The sequence below is a fragment of the Lemur catta genome, chromosome 11 (genome assembly GCF_020740605.2).
Source record: "Lemur catta isolate mLemCat1 chromosome 11, mLemCat1.pri, whole genome shotgun sequence".
NCBI classification, from domain to species: domain Eukaryota; kingdom Metazoa; phylum Chordata; class Mammalia; order Primates; family Lemuridae; genus Lemur; species Lemur catta.
The window spans coordinates 43,559,815-43,579,231 of record NC_059138.1 but is presented as its reverse complement, the minus strand read 5'-3'; the positions used below and the strand labels follow the sequence as shown (position 1 = coordinate 43,579,231).

At 32.4% G+C, this 19,417-nt stretch overlaps 1 protein-coding gene across 1 annotated transcript in view; it reads left to right on the top strand.

Moving 5' to 3' along the window:
* The window catches only part of SEMA3C (semaphorin 3C), a 154,953-nt gene extending 135,842 nt beyond the window's left edge, over positions 1 to 19,111 (top strand). Inside the window, exons 14-18 of the mRNA XM_045564098.1 lie at positions 517 to 558; positions 3,631 to 3,788; positions 9,489 to 9,556; positions 11,789 to 11,919; positions 16,332 to 19,111. Of these exons, the coding sequence (XP_045420054.1) occupies positions 517 to 558; positions 3,631 to 3,788; positions 9,489 to 9,556; positions 11,789 to 11,919; positions 16,332 to 16,745 (813 nt within the window). The 3' untranslated portion in view covers positions 16,746 to 19,111. The remainder of the gene's footprint in view (positions 1 to 516; positions 559 to 3,630; positions 3,789 to 9,488; positions 9,557 to 11,788; positions 11,920 to 16,331) is intronic.
* The last annotated feature ends 306 nt before the right edge of the window (positions 19,112 to 19,417 follow it).

The following is a 19,417-nucleotide window of genomic DNA, read 5'->3' as shown; positions in this document are numbered from 1 at the left end:
ATATGTCTTTGTTTGCAACAATGAGAATTAATTAATATGGTTCAGCCTAATACATCTTTGCAAAACAACGCTTGGCAGGTGAACAATAGTGTCTTATGCAGAGCATTTGTGTTGTGTCGTGGAAGAATTAGATGGTGTATCATTCTACAGTCTCCTCCACCTAAGTACTTAGATCCAATTCTGAGTTATTCATTGGAGTCAATATTCCAAAATATATTTTTTATGATTATGTCAAATTTTCTTCTGAAATTTTCATTTTTTATTCTAATGCTAATATTTATAGATGTATTATAGTTACTATTTTTGTTTAGGTGTATATCTGTGTAACAAATCTATCCATAGTTTCCAAAGAAGAAATGTACTTTATATATAAATATAAGTATACATACTTCCAAAGTACACACACATGTAGGAAAAATGATAATTTCTTGAGTTTTAATAGAAAATGATTTTTTAATGTAAAATTCTTTCTAAGGATCATTTGAGCAACTAACATGATGTTTTCTAATCTTTTAGAATCATGCTCCCATAACAACAATGAAAATTTCATCCAAAAAGGTAAAAACACAACTATTTTATGTGCTTTGCATATTAAAATGTTTGCCCTTATGAAAAATGCATTTTGTAACTTCTGAAAATTAGTTTTAGTGCTGACAAAATAAATAATAATGCTTAAAGTATACCACAAAATCACTTTTAATTGATGTAGAATTTACTAGTTATTAGTGAAAGACTGAATAGGTTTATTTTTGTATAAAAGTCAGAGTAGAACATATATACAGCAAGATACTTCAACATTTTTATATCCTATATTCTCAAATATTACAGTGCGTAAAGCCAACTTTCTAAGGGAAGAATTTAACATAATGTTTGGGCTACTATCATGTCACAACTTTCTCAGGGGCTTGAAATGAGTACTCAATCCTCTTTTAAGTTCCTGCTGTTGTCACATGTTTGAAATGTGCAATGCATTCTTTTATGCTTATTTTAAAGGAAATGCTATTTCCTAGGGTTTATACATATTAATAAAAAAATAGAAAGTCTGAAATCTAAGGTTCAGGATTTGGGGAAGAAATATTTGACTATGATAATCAGAATCTTCTAATTAATCCTCTAATTTCTGTCTGCACATGCATATATACAATGATTTTAAAAATGAAAAGCCTGATTTCAATATCTATGCGTGCAAAATATGTACCTTTCCAGCCCCTAAAGATGTTATCTTAGAATGAATGTTCTAAGAGTCAAATATAGTCAAAATGGAGTAGGCTTCAGAGTAGGATTAACATACATTTGATTTCCAACCTGACCATAAAGTATAGACAAATCATTTAAGTTCACTGACCTAAGTTTCTACATTTACAAGATAATGCCTTTCTTACAAACGGGTTGACTTATATAAAATGCCTAAAATAAAGTGGGTCCTCAGCAAATGCTGTTTGTAAGAGCCTGAGACTTATTTTTCTTGGAAAACAGAATAAAGGTTTTATGTGGTAGCACAACTGATTACATAATTTTAGTGCTCCTCACCATATTTGGTCTGTTAGAGATGAAGTACTATTTCATAGTTAGTCTTATACCCTTTTCCCTTGACTGAATTTTATGAGGAAAAATAAATAAGGTACAATGGAGCTAAAGATCTCATCTGTAAAAATGTTTGTATGGTGCATAACAAACATTTTCCCAAGTAACAAGAAGCCATTCGTCATTTTGCCTAATGTCCTAGGGAGCTGATCTCAAGTCAGAATTTTCTTTGAAGTCAGCAGGGAAGCCTTTTGTTTACAGTAGTTTAGTGGAAAGGGAAAGTATCAGAGCAAAATTTACAATAGCACAAAGCATTTGTGTGGCATACTCGTCCTATATACAAGTTTCAATTTATTAATAGTTTATGTATTATGTCTGCCTTCAACATCTTATATTGTAGATAACTGAAAATGTTTCATTAAAACAATTAGATTCAAGGTAGGAGTAATTTTGTTTAGCTCTTTGGAATTCATTTGCACAACTGCATACTGCATTATTTTTTCAGTAGGAGAGGACTACAAATTGTTGTATATATACATATTTAAATACCTTTATATTTTTATATAAATTTAAATACCTTTCTTAGTGTTTCCTATTTTATCAATTTTGTGCACTCTTTTTTAAATTTATTCATGTATTATTCTGTATATAGCAGAAAATACTGGGAGCAACAAAAAAGATATCATCTAGAATGAAACTGTGTCCTTTCCACAAAATAAATTAGCATCCTGGAAGTGTTTTAATGAAATTGATATATTCACTAGATTATTCACTAATTTCCTGAATAAACACTTATTTCAAACATTGCTAGACAAATGGTTATTGTCAAAACATGCAGCATTTTTCTTCTAATTTGGATGTCTCAACTGGAATCAATTTCGTCACAATTTCTGGAAAATAAATTGATCTAAATAAAATAATTTCATTAAAAATAATAGAGTGAGAAGTGATTGAAATGATTGGTTAGAATTAAAAACTTACAGTTTGATAGTTTGTTAATTGGTATTTTATTCTACTATTACCATTAATTAACATTCATTGAGCACCTATGAGCCAGAAACTATTCCAAATTATGTGGATGTAGCCCTTACAACATTTATTTCTTACAAAAACTCTATAGGGTGTCATCCCAATTTTATTAATGAGGAAGCTGAGATTCAGAAAAGTTTGCCTCCAAAGCTCCAGAGCAGGTGCACCAATGACATCTCCATAAATTTAATTTTTAAATAATATGTATATATGGGTACACATGCTCCCTCTCACGTGCATCTGTTCAAGTTCCAGCTAAGAGATTCTATGCTAACTTGAATTATATAATATCAGCCCTTTGGAAAACAAGGAGTATCAATTGGAAACTCATTCTTTTAACTCCCAATGATTACTTTATACACAGCTAAAGGAATTAGAGCAGTACCTTAAGAAGCTGTTGATACCCTATAAATGAAGGAGGATGAAATCTTTATTCATGACTTCCTTAGGGTGATGAGGATCACTGGAGCAAGCAGAAATTTTAAGACATTTAAATATAAATATTGATATTCTTCTAAATAATTTTAATATGGTTTTAATGAACAATATGCCACATTCAAAAGCATGTGACCAAAATATCTTTTTTATTTTTTTCACTTCATTTAATACTTACTATTTATCATTTTTTTTCTTCTAAATTAAAAATGCCCTTTATTTTGGACCTGACTTTTTCAAATCTACAAAGTAATGTGTTGCCAGACTTGAAAAGTAAGAATGCTTCCTTGTGCTTTGGTAAGAGACAGCACTGAATGAAAAAAAGAAAACATCATAATTTAAATCTGTAATATATTACCTCAATTCTGAGAGAACAATGAATCCCAATGTCTAAAACACATTACCATTCTACATGGTGCTCTGAGCCTTTTTTTGGAACAGGAAAGTGGTAATGTTATAGGCATATTAACGTAGGAAAATTCTATTTATTTTGGCTTTATACCCTTCTGTGCTTTGCTTCACGTTTTTAGTCTGTTTCAAAATGAATCCAAGGGTTTGTGGGCATATATTATAATGTGTTCCTGCTGAAAGTCTTCTTTTAACTTCCACATCTGAAATAAATCATCATCATTTCTCTAATAGCAACAGTTGTATGTGAGCTCCAATGAAGGGGTTTCCCAAGTGTCTCTGCATCGCTGCCACATCTACGGCACAGCCTGTGCTGATTGCTGCCTGGCAAGGGACCCGTACTGCGCCTGGGACGGCCACTCTTGCTCTAGGTTCTACCCAACTGGGAAGCGGTGAGTACCAAACACATAGCCAAAAATCAAAATGTAGATCGCCAGACAGTAATAAGTGCTCCATATTGTTAAAATCAGTTTTATTGCTGTTTTTTAAAATGACATTAAACATATTAGCTATTTTTAGCATCACACATAGTGTTTGAATGAAGAAAATGGCAATGCTTTATAACTTGAGATTCTCAGGAAGATGGTAATTATGGAGGATGGCACTTTGGAAAGATTTTTTCCTCTCTCAAAAAATCTTCTGCAACACCCGCTCTCCTAAGACCCACAAAATATTTCAACCATCATTTAGCTTTATTTGTTTATATCACCTAATCATGTCTTTTTTGTTTTCTATGCTTTAGTGTATCCTTAAATCCTACCTTCCTAGGATTTCTCTACATCACTTAATCATCTTGTAATCAAAGGCATGGTCTAGTTCAAGCTACTAGGGCACTGTTCCAGAGTGGATACCCTGATTTGGTTTCAAACCTTGATGACCATGCTTTACCCTTAGAGTGGGGAGTGCACGATTGCTGGTTAGGTTAAGAAAAAAAGGCAGTCTGAGGCAGGGTGTCTTTTAACCAAGTGAAGACTTAAGTAGGGAATTCTGTACCAACTTGCACTAAGTTAAAAGGAACCACCAGGAGAGAAATTGACTGTAGAACAAAGAACATACAGAATTTAGGGTGAGCCAAGGTCATAGCTATTTTCACTCATATAGTAATGTGAGAAATGTGTCACCATGATGGGGGCCAGGGGAAAAACCTTTAAAATCTTGGGTTAGCAGAAGAAATAAATATACCTGCCATGAGCATCAAAGATCTTTCAAGTAAACTATTGGGGTGATGATGTTTTATAGCTTTTGTTCTCTATATTCCTTTAAGGATCTTGACAGACTAAAACAACCCTAGCACTTTCACATGTCAGTAGTATTCTGATTCTTTTATTCATTAGTTCAGAAAAATTGATCACAGGACAAATATTCCCCAGGCATTGTTTTAGATCCTAAGTAAGATGAAAAACAACAACAAAAAGACAGAAGTCTCTTCTTCAGGTATTATAAATTCTAAAGGGGGAAAACATGCAATAAATAAATAAGGAAAACTTCTAGCATATCAAATAATGATAAGGTTTATGAATTTACAAAGGGCAAAAAAGGTGGGTAGGACATGTGGGAAGCAGGGGGTTGCAATGTTAAATGTGTAGTCAGGGAGGTCCCTACTCTGGGCATAGTATGTGATCAAGGACTTGATGTGGAATACCACCAAGGCATTATCTGGGTGAATAGCATTGCAGGGAGAGGGACCAGAAATCTCTAACATGTCAGGATTCTTCAAGAAACAGCACCAAAGCTAATGAAGCTATACAGAAATGAGAGTAGGACAGGTAGTCAGAGTGTCAGATGATGCAGGACTTTTTAGAGTGAAATGAAAAATGACTGAGGGTTTTTGAGCCCATGAAATTATATTGGTTTCAAAAGATCATTGAAGCCCTGGAGTGGGGGAGGGGGTTGTGGGGGAGAGAAACTATAAGACAGGAAGCTACTATAATACTCTAGGTAAAATATAACTGTGGTCTGCACAGGAATGACACAGGTAAAGGTGGCAAAAAGTGATCTGATCTGTCCTTCATACAACTAACAGAATCTGTTGGTGTACAGGATGTGGGAAGTTAGAAAAACAAAGGAGTCAAAAATGACCCAAATTCTCAGAACTGAGAATGTAGATGTCATTTCCTGAGAAAGGGAAGACTGAAAAGATCAGGTGTGTGGGGAGAAAGATGATGTTAAGTTAATGGTGTCTATGAGTTTACTCAAGAGTAGATGTTGAGTAGGCAGTTGGCAATATGAGTCTGGAGTAGAGAGGAGTAGCCTCGGCTGGATCATATCAGAGTCTCCTGAATTTAAGGTCATGAGAGATGAAGAAAATTCCCACTCTTTAGACCAGGAATCTTTCTTGTATGTGTTCAAAGACACTATGTTCTCCCACTATATTTTAGGAGTTAGTGAGGAGGTCCATGACTTCTTTTTATTTCTACATAGAATTTCTAGATCTCATTGCTCTGTGATCTTTTGCCTTTGTACTGGGCTGGAGGTATGAGCCTGGACACAAAGTGTGAGGGAAGCAAATTCCAAATATAATGTCAAATTTAAAAAATGATTTTTGTGACCATTGTTCATATTTCTCAACCATATTTGTTTTGCACTCCCAAATATGATATCTTAAAGTTACCATAACTAAATGTAAGGAAGTATTTTTTCTTGGTAAGAAGCTCTAAAAATTGGCATATCTAATACCTAGAATACAAATCTTTAATCTATTAAGCAGATTTGGTGCTGAAGAAAGCTATCGCACTACATTTTCCAAGGAAGAAAGTGGTGTGGAGACTGTAAATGGAATGTTACTATAGTCCTGTAAGCATACCAGCTCTTATATAATGGGAGGGAATTGGATATTAGTGCACATTCCCTGCAAAAACCTTGGCTTTGACCAATAAACATTTTTATTTAGCAAAGAATGTGTCAAGTAAAATTCCATATTATATATAGATTATCATTGCATATTTGAATTTATTTTTTACATTTTAGAAGTTTCTATTGCAATGTGAGTTGGCTCATTTCTTTGCATAACCTCCCGTCTATTGCAATCCCAGTTATACTTCTAGATTCCGCATTGTCATCCTATCACCATAAACCATAATCTTAATGATGTCTTTTTAATAAACAAAGAACTGAGTCTATCTTGCAATTGTTTTACTGTTACAATATCATGCCCTATATTAAATCATTCATCATGGGTTGAGAAAAAAGAGTTAATTATTTAAAGAACTATCTTGGTTATCTCTAGCAGTGCCTTAATTCTATCGTGAAGAGCCAGAAAATGCTATATATATAAAATATATGTGTGCACCTACCCATATTCATTTTTAACTAGCATACTTGATATTTCACTAAAAATATCTATACCATTTAAATTCTCCAAATTATTTCCAAACTTGGTTAAGGATATGCTTATAATGAATTCAAAACATGTTTGCTGAATGATTTTTTAAATTTCCATGTACAGTATTTTTTTTGAAATTAGTAGTAATGATGAAAATGCTCCTTTGAAGTATTTTCCACATTCATTTTCTTTAATAATGTTATTGACTTACCTGGTTTTACTCTGATTGTACTGTCTATCTAACCAGAACACAAAGATCACTTAGTAATTCATAGGAATGTAAAGCAAAAACATATTCTTGTATGGAAACAGACAAATACAGTTGTACTTGGAAATCAATGGAATTTATACTTTGACATAATACAGTTGTTTAGTATCATTGGCTCAATAGTGTCTCTTTTTTTAAATAACTTGGTTCATAGTAAACTATATAAGCATTTTTCTACTCTCAAGTATTTTAAATATTTGTGCATTTGTATCAGATCTTTCATTTTAGTCTGTAATGTTATTATTCTGGATTCAGACATGTAGTTAGGGACTTTTTTAAAGATAAGATAATCAATTCAATCTTCAAGTAAATATCTCTTCTATACAAGAAGAAAATGATTTCATTGTTTATCCTAAGGAATTGACTATAATGGATGAAACATTGGCAACTTGAGCCAAATCCCAAATCCTACATGCAATATAATACTACTCTGCCTACCAGCATATTTCTGTGATGAGGTCTGAATGCCTTGAAGGGAATCTACTCATAGAAAAGGCTCAGATGGTTGCCTCGCCCATCTCATGTTGTAAGGCAAGGCATAATAACGTTTTTCTATGTTTGAATGTCTGGAAGCTATGTGATACTGTAAATTCAGATTGTCCGGCTTGAGAGTTTGTAAATATGAGTAAACCATGACATAGTGCTGATCACAAGACAGTAAATTTAATCATTGTGAATGACATTGCTTGTCTAGATAGCTAAAAATGATGAGGTAAGCCATAAGAACTCTCACATAGTGCTTGTATACTCTTAAGTTGCCTGGTAGTAAATTATGGTGTAATTTCAAAATATAGCAAATGCAATGCAGGAAAAGCCTGATATGGAAGCTATTCTAGAATATAGTACAGTATTAATTATATTTCCTGAGGTAAGAATGACTATCATTTCCCCTATTTTGTGTGTATAGTTATACAGAAATATTTAATTAAAAAGTATCGTGTGACTTTTTTTGGAAAAGGAATATGTGAGTGTTATAATACTTTATTCCCATGTTTCCATAAATAGATGTGTAGAGTCCATAGTGTACTTAAAGTATTAACTATTTTTGGTATTCTTAAATGAGTTTTTTCCATCATTAATGACTTTGAGATTAATTTTGCTTTGTAAGTTTAATAACCACTGTGTAATTTTAATATTTTTCTTCTTCTTGATTTTAATATATCTTTAAGGCAAAAATACTAAGAAAGACTTAACATTTAGCTCATTTAAGTGATGTGCTCATTCAAATATACTTTTCAGCATTGAGAATAAACAATCATACTCCCAATATTTACACAGAATCCCCTTCCTTCTCACTTACGGCAATGTTTGTATCATGATGCTTTGCTCAGAAGATTTCAGTTGCTCTATTTTAATTTGCCACACTATGTAATACGGTTGAAACAAAGATGCTCAGTTATTCTAAGACTCAGGAAATTAAAAAGTTAGAATACAAATAATTTAGAACTTTCATTTAAATAATGACTAACTTACAGAAAATGTAAATAAATTTTTGAAATCCTTAAGCTAGTGGTACATAACAACTAAATGCAAAGAATGAACTTTGATTGGATCCTGTATAAACTTTAAAAAGTCCATATGGAATATTTTAGTCATAACTAGGGAAATTTTAATATGAATGCATATTAGATGATATTTTTAAATATTAATATTTTAGTATGCTAAAGATGCTGTTATGTAGAGAAATCAGTTATTGTTGGAAGATACATGCTAAAGTATTTAAGGATAAAACATTATCATGTCTGCAACTTATTTTCTAAGGGTCTTCATAGATGTGCATAAACAATATATACATGATAAATACATGTGAGAGAGAAAAAAATATGGCAAAATATAACAATTTGTGAATCTAGGTGTACCAGTGTTCATTGTACTCATATACTCACTTTTTTGTAGACTTTAAATTTTTCAAAATAAGAAGTTGGCAGGCGGGATGCTACTGTAGTATTATAAATGATCAATGTTACTTAACTTTACATTAAATGTCTGTGTTTTATCTCTGTATCACTTGTTTCAGAAAAGTTTTAATATATATCTGAAAGTGTTAAAAGACATTGACTTTTATATTAAAAGTGTGTTTATTTAAAAAAAACTATTTATAAGAAGGAAAATTCTAGTGAATATATACTTTAGAATTTATTTTAGAAAAATTTGGATGAATATCTCTAAACTAAAAATTTACACCGTTAATTTTAAAGTCTAGCATTTACCGGGGATATACACATAATGGGAGATTCATAGCCATTCTATGAGTGGTAGTTGGTAGTTGGGGAGGGACTGAATTTGTTCAGATTGAAAAGCAAGGATAAGTACCCACCCTATCACTGATGAATTAAATGAGAAATGTCAGATTGCTACATAAGATTATCAGATCTCTTTTAAAAACATCTAATGGAAGCTTAGGCAATCAAAAGGACACTGAGTTAAAAATGCAATGCTTTAAATGTGGTATAATTGGCAATGATAATTCTAAGTCATTTTTATATATTTCTGCACCTACAGGAGGAGCCGAAGACAAGATGTGAGACATGGAAATCCACTTACTCAATGTAGAGGATTTAATTTAAAAGGTATTAAAAGTGAGCAATGGTCAATCTTTGTAAACAGTAGTAATGCTACATGCCACATTTCAGTAAGGGAAACATTGTAATAGATTCAAGCCTTTCATTTTCAAAAACTCATTGTGAAAATTTTTGGTATTAATGATGGTAATTAAAATTTAAATGTTATTTATATGTATATTAAGCATTGTGAAAAAACAAATGTCTGGGAACACCTGTACTGCTATGTTAGTTGTTAGGTCTCTCACACAGATGATAATTACAGATTTTCTTAGAAACTATTTTCTTTCTAAAGAAAAATCATTTTACTTTTTAAAATTTACCATTGAAGAACACATTGAAGAGCACTTTTTATTTTTATTTTTTTTTATTTCAGCATATTATGGTGGTACCAAAGTTTAGGTTACGTATTACAGCAAATATACATGTTAGGTTGTAAGCCTCAATACATAACATAAAATTTACTACTTTAACCATTTTAAAGTTTATAGTTCTATGGCATTAAATGTATTCACATTGTTGTATGACCAACCATATTACCAGCCATCTCTACATATTTTCATCTTCCCAAACTGAAGCTGTGTACACATTAAATACTAACTAACCATTCCCTCTTTCCCCCAGCCCCTAGCATCCACCATTCTATTTGCTTATGAATTTATTATGAATTTGATTATTCTAGGCACCTCACATAAGTGGAATCATACAGTATTTGTCCTTTTGTGACTGGCTTATTTCACTTAGCATAATGTATTCAAGGTTCATTTGTATTGTAACATGTACTAGAATTTTCTTCATGTTTAAGATTGAGTAATATTCCATTATATGTATATGCACATTTTGTTTATCCATTTGTCCATCACTGGATGTTTGGTTTGCTTCCACCTTTTGGCTACAGTGAATAATCCTGCTATGAACATAGGTGTACTACAGTTGACCATCCTGCCTGTGTCTTACCATTAATCTAATCTCTTCCTTTCCATTATGACATGTTATTATGCTTTCCCACTAATCCCTTCCCCCCACCTCAACACCACCAACCAGAATTGTCTCCAAGCAGATATTACAGATATACTATATTAAAAAATTAACACTAAGACTTCTATGTCTAATCCTTTTAAGTCTGGGCTTTCTTTTAGTAAAGGATGGCAATCTTGTTACTAACTACCCTAACTGCAAGGAGGAAATTAAGATAGATTTTGCTTAATTGTTCCATACATCTAGTTGAGAGAATAAATCCAAATTGCCATTTCTCTATTTGCTGAGAAATTTATTATTAGAGAAATAAATACGTATTTATTTCTCAGTCCCCATTAATAATAGTAGTTGTCATAGTGTTAAGAATAGTGGCAATTGAAGTCATGACAAATAAATATTGATGCCAGCTTTCTGTCAGAACCTGAGCTAAGTGCTTTTTTATGATTCTCTCACTTAATACTCAAGAAATTATACTAAAGCAGAGTCTATTATTATGCCTGCTTTATTAATGAAGATTCTGTCCATGTCTAAGCTACCACATTATTATATTAAATGCTTCACCTAATTTAGTACTTCAGTTGACAAACCTGTGTGCAAAAACTATTTATCCATGTTTGTTAGAGATGAATAACACAGAGGCGCGGAGAGATCAATTACCTTGTCTGAGTTTGTGCAGCCAGTACGGGTAGAGTCAGGATTTTACCCCGTGTTCCTCTGATTGCAAAGCCTGTGTTCTCAATCACTGGATTTCGCTGAGGCCACCCCTTACTTTCCACCCTTTCCTAGGACTTCTGAGCGTCCTCCGTACTACACTGAGTATGGAGTTTAGGGGTGGATAAAACTAGCTTCAGCATTGCCAGACACTAACTCTTTAACTACAGTATATTTCCTCATAACTCACAGCCTCAGTCTGCTCAGCTATAAAAGCTGAGACAATCTTACAAGAATTTTGTAATAATTGAGTGTCCAAAGTGATATTAAGTACAGTCATTGACATAGAGTAATTCTTGAACAAACGTCATGTCCCTTATCAATACAGCCTTAATTAATTTAATAGTCTTTCTCTCCTTCCCTTTACATTAAATAAAACAGGTAAACAATGTATATAATAATTTGCTTGTGTAATGATTATCACTGCCTTTTGCCAGCTTCCATAGTTGTCTACAATTTTATAAAGAAAGAAACATTTATGTAGGAGAATATGCTCTCAATTCTGTTGTGTTTCTCTCTCTCTCTCTCTTTCCTTTTGTTTTTGCTTTTCAGCATATAGAAATGCAGCTGAAATTGTTCAGTATGGAGTGAAAAATAACACCACTTTTCTTGAGTGTACCCCCAAGTCTCCACAGGCATCTATCAAGTGGTTGCTACAGAAAGACAAAGACAGGAGGAAAGAGGTGAGTGATGCAGCTCAGCGGCAATCCATCAGGGCTTTGGGAAGAGCATTAAATCACCATCCCTCCGTGAGGTTCAGATCAAACAAAAAAGGAAAGGCATACGAACATCCTTTTATGTCTTTGGAATGACAAGTGCCACTTTCTTTAAAATCCTTTGTCCTAAGAATTGATAAATTCATTAGAAATTCTTTCTGCCTACTCACCTCTGTAATACAGTGCTTGAAACAAGAGCTTGGGCACTAAGACAGTGGTATTGATGTGAGGAAACATTAGTAAAAGAAACAAGTTGTGCACAAATCTAGATGCCTAGTTTTCACACAATAGCTCCTTTTTAAAAAGGAGGCTTTTTAAAAAGTTCAGTTTCCCTCAGCAAGAAATTACACTGAACTATAACCTTTATGGCAAAGGCATTTTTCTGCTGTGTGGTAATCTGTTTCCATTGCTTTATTATTCATAACTCTTATGCTTTGCTTAGGTAATATATAGAATCATTGTTTATAGGATTATTGCATTTGGTTAATGATATGGAAAAAAGCCTTAGATTTTCAAATAAAAGGATACTTACTGTAACCTTTCACTGATTGGAAAGAGCTGTTTTATAAGGGTAGCATTGTAAAATGGCATAGGGTGGCATATTGTAAATAATGAATTGCATGATATTGGTGTCATGTTGTCTTCACAAATGAGAAGATAAAAATATATATGTATATATAAAGCCTTAGGGAAGTCTGAAATGTACTACTATTAGTGCATCATAAAGTGTGATGGAGCTAAGGGAAAAATTAGAACCCTCTGCATTTCTGTGTATTCTTCTGTTGTGGGCAATTTTGATGCTACATATTAAGTTAATTAAGGCGATGTAGAGTGCATACCATCCCAAGCTGTAGAACACAGATACTGCATCAAAGTTACTAAAATAAATGTTGGCTTCATTTGAGAAAATACTTTCCAACTCTCAGACTTGCCTATCCAAAGATGTCATGAGCTGTTTAGGAAATTGCATGTCCCCTGTTACGGGAATATTAAGCCATAGGCAGATGACCACTTGCGTAAGAGGAGATTTAATTATTGGGAGGAAAGATGAGCTAGACGGATTTCAAAGCCTCATCTTGCCTAGAATTCTATGATATTAAAAAATACTTCTAAAAATTTTAATAACAAATTTATTATTTATTTGAGATCTATTTTCTTTTTTGAAATTTTAATAGACTTTATTTTCTAGAACAGTTTTAGATTTACAGAAAGATTGTGAAGTTTCCCCAATTATTATCATCTAACATTATGATAGGCTCATTGCAATTAATGAACCAATACTGATACATTACTATTAATTAAAGTTCTTACTTTATTCAGATGTCCTTAGCTTTCATCTAATGTCCTTTTTCTGTTCCAGGATCCCATCCGGGATACCTCATTACATTTAGTCCTTAGGTCTCTTTAGCTGCCCTTAGCTTTGACAGTTTCTTAGACTTTCCTTATTTGTGATGACCTTGACAGTTTTGAGGAATACTGATCAGATATTTTTTTTTAAATGTCCTTCGGTTGGGATTTTTCTGATTTTTCTCTCATGATTAGACAAGGGTTATGGGTTTTTGGAAGAGCACAGAGGCAAAGTACCATTTCATCACATCATATCAAGGGTAAACACTAGATGTGATAAAATGCAGTAGCTACTATTAATTGTGAGAAAATAAGACAGGTGGCCCTTGAGAAGAGGGGCTGTGGAAAACCAGGATGAAGGGAAGTTCTTTTTATTGCAGTGAACATGTGTTTTCATAATCATATGTGTATTACATGATTTTTGTCATCCGGAATTACCAGTCAGAGAGTATATGACACAATTAGTTTCTATGTCTCATTAATTTCTTCAATATTAAACTAATGCATGTTAGATTATTTTTTTTATTTCAAAATATTAAGAAGGTACAAATGTTTTGTTACATGGATACCTTGTATAATGCTTAGGTCTGGGCCTTTGGTGTGCCCATCACCAGAATAGTGTTCATTGTATCCAATAGGTAAGATTTTATCCCTCACTCCTCCTCCCACCCTCAACAGGGATTAACTAATATAGGGAAAGTAATTTTCCTTTATTCAGTAGCAATTTCAATAGAATAGTATGTAAGTGAATATAATTTCTATGATTTAAAATTACATACATATATGTATATATAGGCTTGAATACATGCCATGGAAATTAACAATAAAATTTAAAATGGAATGTGTTATGAATTTATTCTCTCTTGTGATGTTTCTAATGTTCTATTTCGGAATGCTCAATAAAGTGGAGACTCAAATAGTATTATCTTGATTTTTCTTCCATTTTCAAAAACATAACAATGTAATAATTTAAGATTACAATAAAATTTAACACAATTGTGAAAATCAGTTTCATTTAGAATTTAAGCACAGCTTAATTTAGTGAAATAAACTATAATATTTATTAAACTTATCCTGATTTCATTTTACTATTTCAGGCAAACATAGATTTATTGCTCACATTGCTGATAATTAAACTTTGTTTTAGAAAAGTAAAACAAATGATGAAAGCTCATGGAGCAAGTGAAAATAGTTCATACTAAATAGCATAAAGTGAAAAATAAACTCCTCCACTTCAGTATTCCTCCAAATATGCTCTATGGTTTTCCTCCCCTGCTCTCTGTCAGACACACACACATATGCACACACACACACACACACACACACAACACAGCACTTTCATATCACTACATGTGGAGGTAGCTCATTATTTTCCCTGGCTGCACAGTATTCCATTGTATAAATGTATCTTAGGTGTTTTAGGGGGTTTTTTGCTTTGTTTTGTTTTTTGGTTTTTTGGTAGCCATTTACTGGCTGCTTGCTGGCTAGGTTATTTCTTGCTTCCTCTTATCAAATATATTATGTAAACAAATATCTGCTTACTTTTAAGAGTATATCTTCTAGATAAATTCCTAGAATTGAAATTACTGTACCAAATATCATATATATGTTTTATAGATATTATCAAATTGTCCTCAAAATTTTTTCCTAATTTTTCACAAATAGAAAAGACTTTCTTTTAATTTCTCAATGCATTTATACATTATTTAAATTATTTTGGAGGCACATTTATACTTAATAAATTAAATTAATATCCAAATTTGGGGCCAGGCATGTTGGCTCATGCCTATAATCCCAGCACTTTGGGAGGCCAACACAGGAGGATCACCTAAGGTCAAGAGTTCAAGACCAGCCTGATCAACATAATGAGATACTCCATTTCTACAAAAAAGTAGAAGAATCAGCCAGGTGTGGTGGCATGCACCTGTAGGCCCGCCCAGTTACTTGAAAGGTTGGGGCAGAAGGATCAGTTGAGCCCAGCTCCTTCTAATGACTATTTCTTTTCTAGTTAGTTCTATTCTATTGTTTGCCTTTTAATACTATATATCACCTTTTTGTGCTTTTGTCTGGGGGTTAATTTTTATCAAAAACAATCAATATTTGATTTGGATTTAATTAGCAATAACTTGTCTATTTGCACAGAACTATTACCATTTAGAAAAACATTTCACATGCATTACCTCATTTTGATTTTGGTCAAATTTCTTTTCTCCTCAATGAAAGCGTATTCTAGAGTATACATGTCAAGGAACTTCTTACCACTTATTTCTTCATTGACAATATTATAGCTGGAACTGTAAGGAAGATGAATTTCAAGTACTTAGCTGATATTCAGCAAATGTATATAGACTTTATAAGTCTATAAAGTAATTAATGTTAATCCATAGTTTTTTATTACCTTTCCTTGGAGGTAAAACCACTTAGAAGACTTACAGTATAATGACATTCCAGCTCATTTTTAGACATTCTTTATTTTGGAATAATTGGAAAGTGCCTTTGATAATGTTCAAAACTTTGCCTCTGCTTATATATTTTTTATTCCAAAGAACATTCATTCATTGAAAAAAAGATAAAATTCACCCTTTAATTGTGGTTTCATGTATTTACCAGTGAGTATTTTTATAAATATAAACTTCAGGATGAAATAGGTATTTTAAATTATCCATGCATTCATGTCGGCTGTGAGTCTGATTTCAAAAGCAACCAAAATTCTGTGCTTATATGTTGAGAAACTACTTCTATCTGGGGAAAAACACTAAAATATTTTTGCCAACATGGATAATACCGTCACCCATTCTTTATTATATTCAATACCCCTCAGACAAGATCTCCCATGTTAATAATAATAATAACAGTAATAATAAGGCAATGGAACTGGCAGAACTGACCAACATTTTGTGTCCACTGAGAAGGAAGCTAAGTAGTAGCTAATACTTTTTCCAAATGTGATTTGTTTTTCTATATATGTTGAACATAGTTCTTTAGGAAATAAGGGTTCAGTTGTAGGAACTTTAATATGTCTCTCTTTTTAGGTGAAGCTGAATGAACGAATCATAGCCACTTCACAAGGACTGCTGATCCGCTCTGTTCAAGATTCCGACCAAGGACTGTATCACTGCATTGCTACTGAGAACAGTTTCAAGCAGACCATAGCCAAGATCAACTTCAAAGTTTTAGATTCCGAAATGGTGGCTGTTGTGACAGACAAATGGTCCCCATGGACCTGGGCCAGTTCGGTGAGGGCTTTACCCTTCCACCCGAAAGACATCATGGGGGCATTCAGCCACTCAGAAATGCAGATGATTAATCAGTACTGCAAAGACACTCGGCAGCAGCCTCAACAGGGAGGAGACTCACAGAAAATGAGAGGAGACTATGGCAAGTTAAAGGCTCTCATCAACAGCCGGAAAAGTAGAAACAGGAGGAATCAGTTGCCAGAGTCATAATATTTTCTTCCGTAGGGCTTATGCTATTAGTAACAAATGCTCTGTCTTCAAATGATCAAATTTTGAGCAAAGAATCTTGGGCTTTACTCATGGGAAATTCCTGAGAAAGGTGATTACTCACTCCTAAAGTGAGTTTTGCATAAACTGAAATGAGCATGCATTTTCTTGTATGATATTGACTAGCACTAGACATGTCATGGTCCTCATGGTGCATATAAATATTTAACTTAACCTAGATTTTATTTATATCTTTACTCACCTTTGCTTCAAAATCAACAGTGAGGCTACAAAACTAGAATTGTCACATCCCTCAATTGAACAAGGGCTATAACCCTGTGATATTTCTTCCCTGCTTTGGGGCTTTAGATTTCTAATTGTGAATGATTTTATATATGAAAACAAACTCCAAAATCACAACTTTCACATAGTAAAAGTCATATAAATGCATGTGACAGAGTGGCTATCAAAAGAAATGTAATAGTAGATAAAAGACAAGGAAGAGGGCATCTAAAGTTTGTGTAAAAACATGAGTGATTCATAAAGAGAAAATGGTGAGTTTATATGCTTCCAGTGAATTATTTTTTTAAGATTGTAAAAATTATCAGTTGCTGGTATCTGTCATTGACCTCTGATTCCTTGTTTCAGGAAGATGAAATCAATAACCTATACCATGAAGATCTTTGATAGGAGTCATGTCAGTGAAGCAGTTAGGTTTATGTCATTGCCTTCCAAACAAAAGTACGTTCTTATTTTGGAAGTTATTTAAGTTATTCCAGACTTGACGAATATAATCTCGCACTGTTGAATGATTAATATTTTTATCCTAATTTCCTAGTCTGTGTGGCAAATTAATGTAAGAAGAAAAAAATTTTGAAGTATCAAATTTCTATATGCGGGTGAAGCTATAAAATAAAAAAGGAAAAGTAGAAAATGCAATTTTATTAAGAGAATTTATAACAAATGTGGCTGCTTTACAGCTTCAATACTCAAGTTCAATGACTCTCACTTTTATTAAAACCAATCTCAGATATCCTACTGATTTTTAAGTCAACACTTAATTTTTTAATGATCTTTTGGGTGTGGTGGTGAGGTGCTCAATATTCCCAGAAAGGAAAAAACAATATAATATGAATAAAAATAGACATTCTTTTAAAAGAATTATGGTGCATATGTTTATTGGTCTATAAATATACATGTGGTAAGTTTTATGATGGATGGAATAGTTATCTTCTAATTTTATGATTGGATAACTTTATTAGAATAATACTGAAATTATTTCCTCCTAAGAAAAAATAGCTGGAAAAGATATGAATAATTTCCTCATTTTCTCATATTTCTTTTAAAAGCACAACTTTTGCTGTTTCATTTTATTTACTTTTAAGAAAGGTCATGTTTCCAGGTAAAAACAGAAATTGTACCATATACCTAATCAATATCTAATACAAAAATTTTATTTATTCTTAACAATCCATGAAGAAGGTAATCGAGGTAGTTGCATTGTCTTTTTAAGCATTGCAGTATAAAACTTCAAAAACTAAAATCATTGTCAAAATGGATGTGATTCTTGATAAGAATCTAAGAATATGATGTATTATTTCAGTGGTGGTAAAAGAGGTCTCAATGTGGCAAAAGTAGCAGTTAAAATACACAACATAGTACTAAATGTCATTAAAAAAACACTGTCATTCTAAATGTGTATGATTCTAAAGCAATCTCTAATGCAGTTTATGATATAAATGGTTTGCCTGCTTAAAAGGTGTAATTAAATTTCTTTTCTCCTCTACACGCACAAGTAGAAATGTGTCAATGTAAAGCCAAAAACAACTTTTTTGCTTATGGCCAATTTATTCTATGTACAGAGTTGAAAGCAAAATTGTTTCAGGATCAGTTTTCCTTGCTTCATGTAAGCCCAAACTGATAGACAATAAGGGTGTTTAAATTTATAATATTATTTGTGCTATTTAATACTTTCTATTTTGTGCATTATTAAATTGTGTATACTTTTATTACTTTTTTAAGATTATAAAAATTCTTGAACATAACTCTGCCAACTGTAAAGAGAATTTTCTTTCTCAAAAATATTGTTAATGTATACTGAATATTGGTGGTTGATTGATTTTATTTTGTGTAGTTTGACAATTCAATAAGTTAATATGTTTTCCATTTGTACTGTACATAAAATTTCCTAGAAATGTACCTTTTTTTTTTAAAGAGTAGGTTTGTGAACAGACTTTAGCATGATGAAACTGTCATTACGGTGAATGTTACTTTGTGTAAGAAAACAAACTAAATGTAACTATCATACTAAAGTTTAATTGGATATTGAAGAAATTTTTGGCCTGGAAAAATAAAACATGTTGAATTCCCCTAGGGATGTCTTTAGCTTTTCTTTTTAATGTAGGGTTAAGTTACTTGTTAACATAATAGAATCTACTGAATTCTTACAAATCTTTAACTTTTATTTTTTTATCAATTTTTATGAAGTAATGCATCTAGATATTTCAAAATTTAAAAATTCCAGAAAGGTATACATGTAAAACTCTTCTTGTACCACTAACCTTCATTTATCTAAGACCCAACCCCAGAGATATCCAATAACATCAGTTTTATGTATATATTTCCAACATATTTTGTACATAAGCTAGCAAATACATATTTCTTTTCTGCCTAGT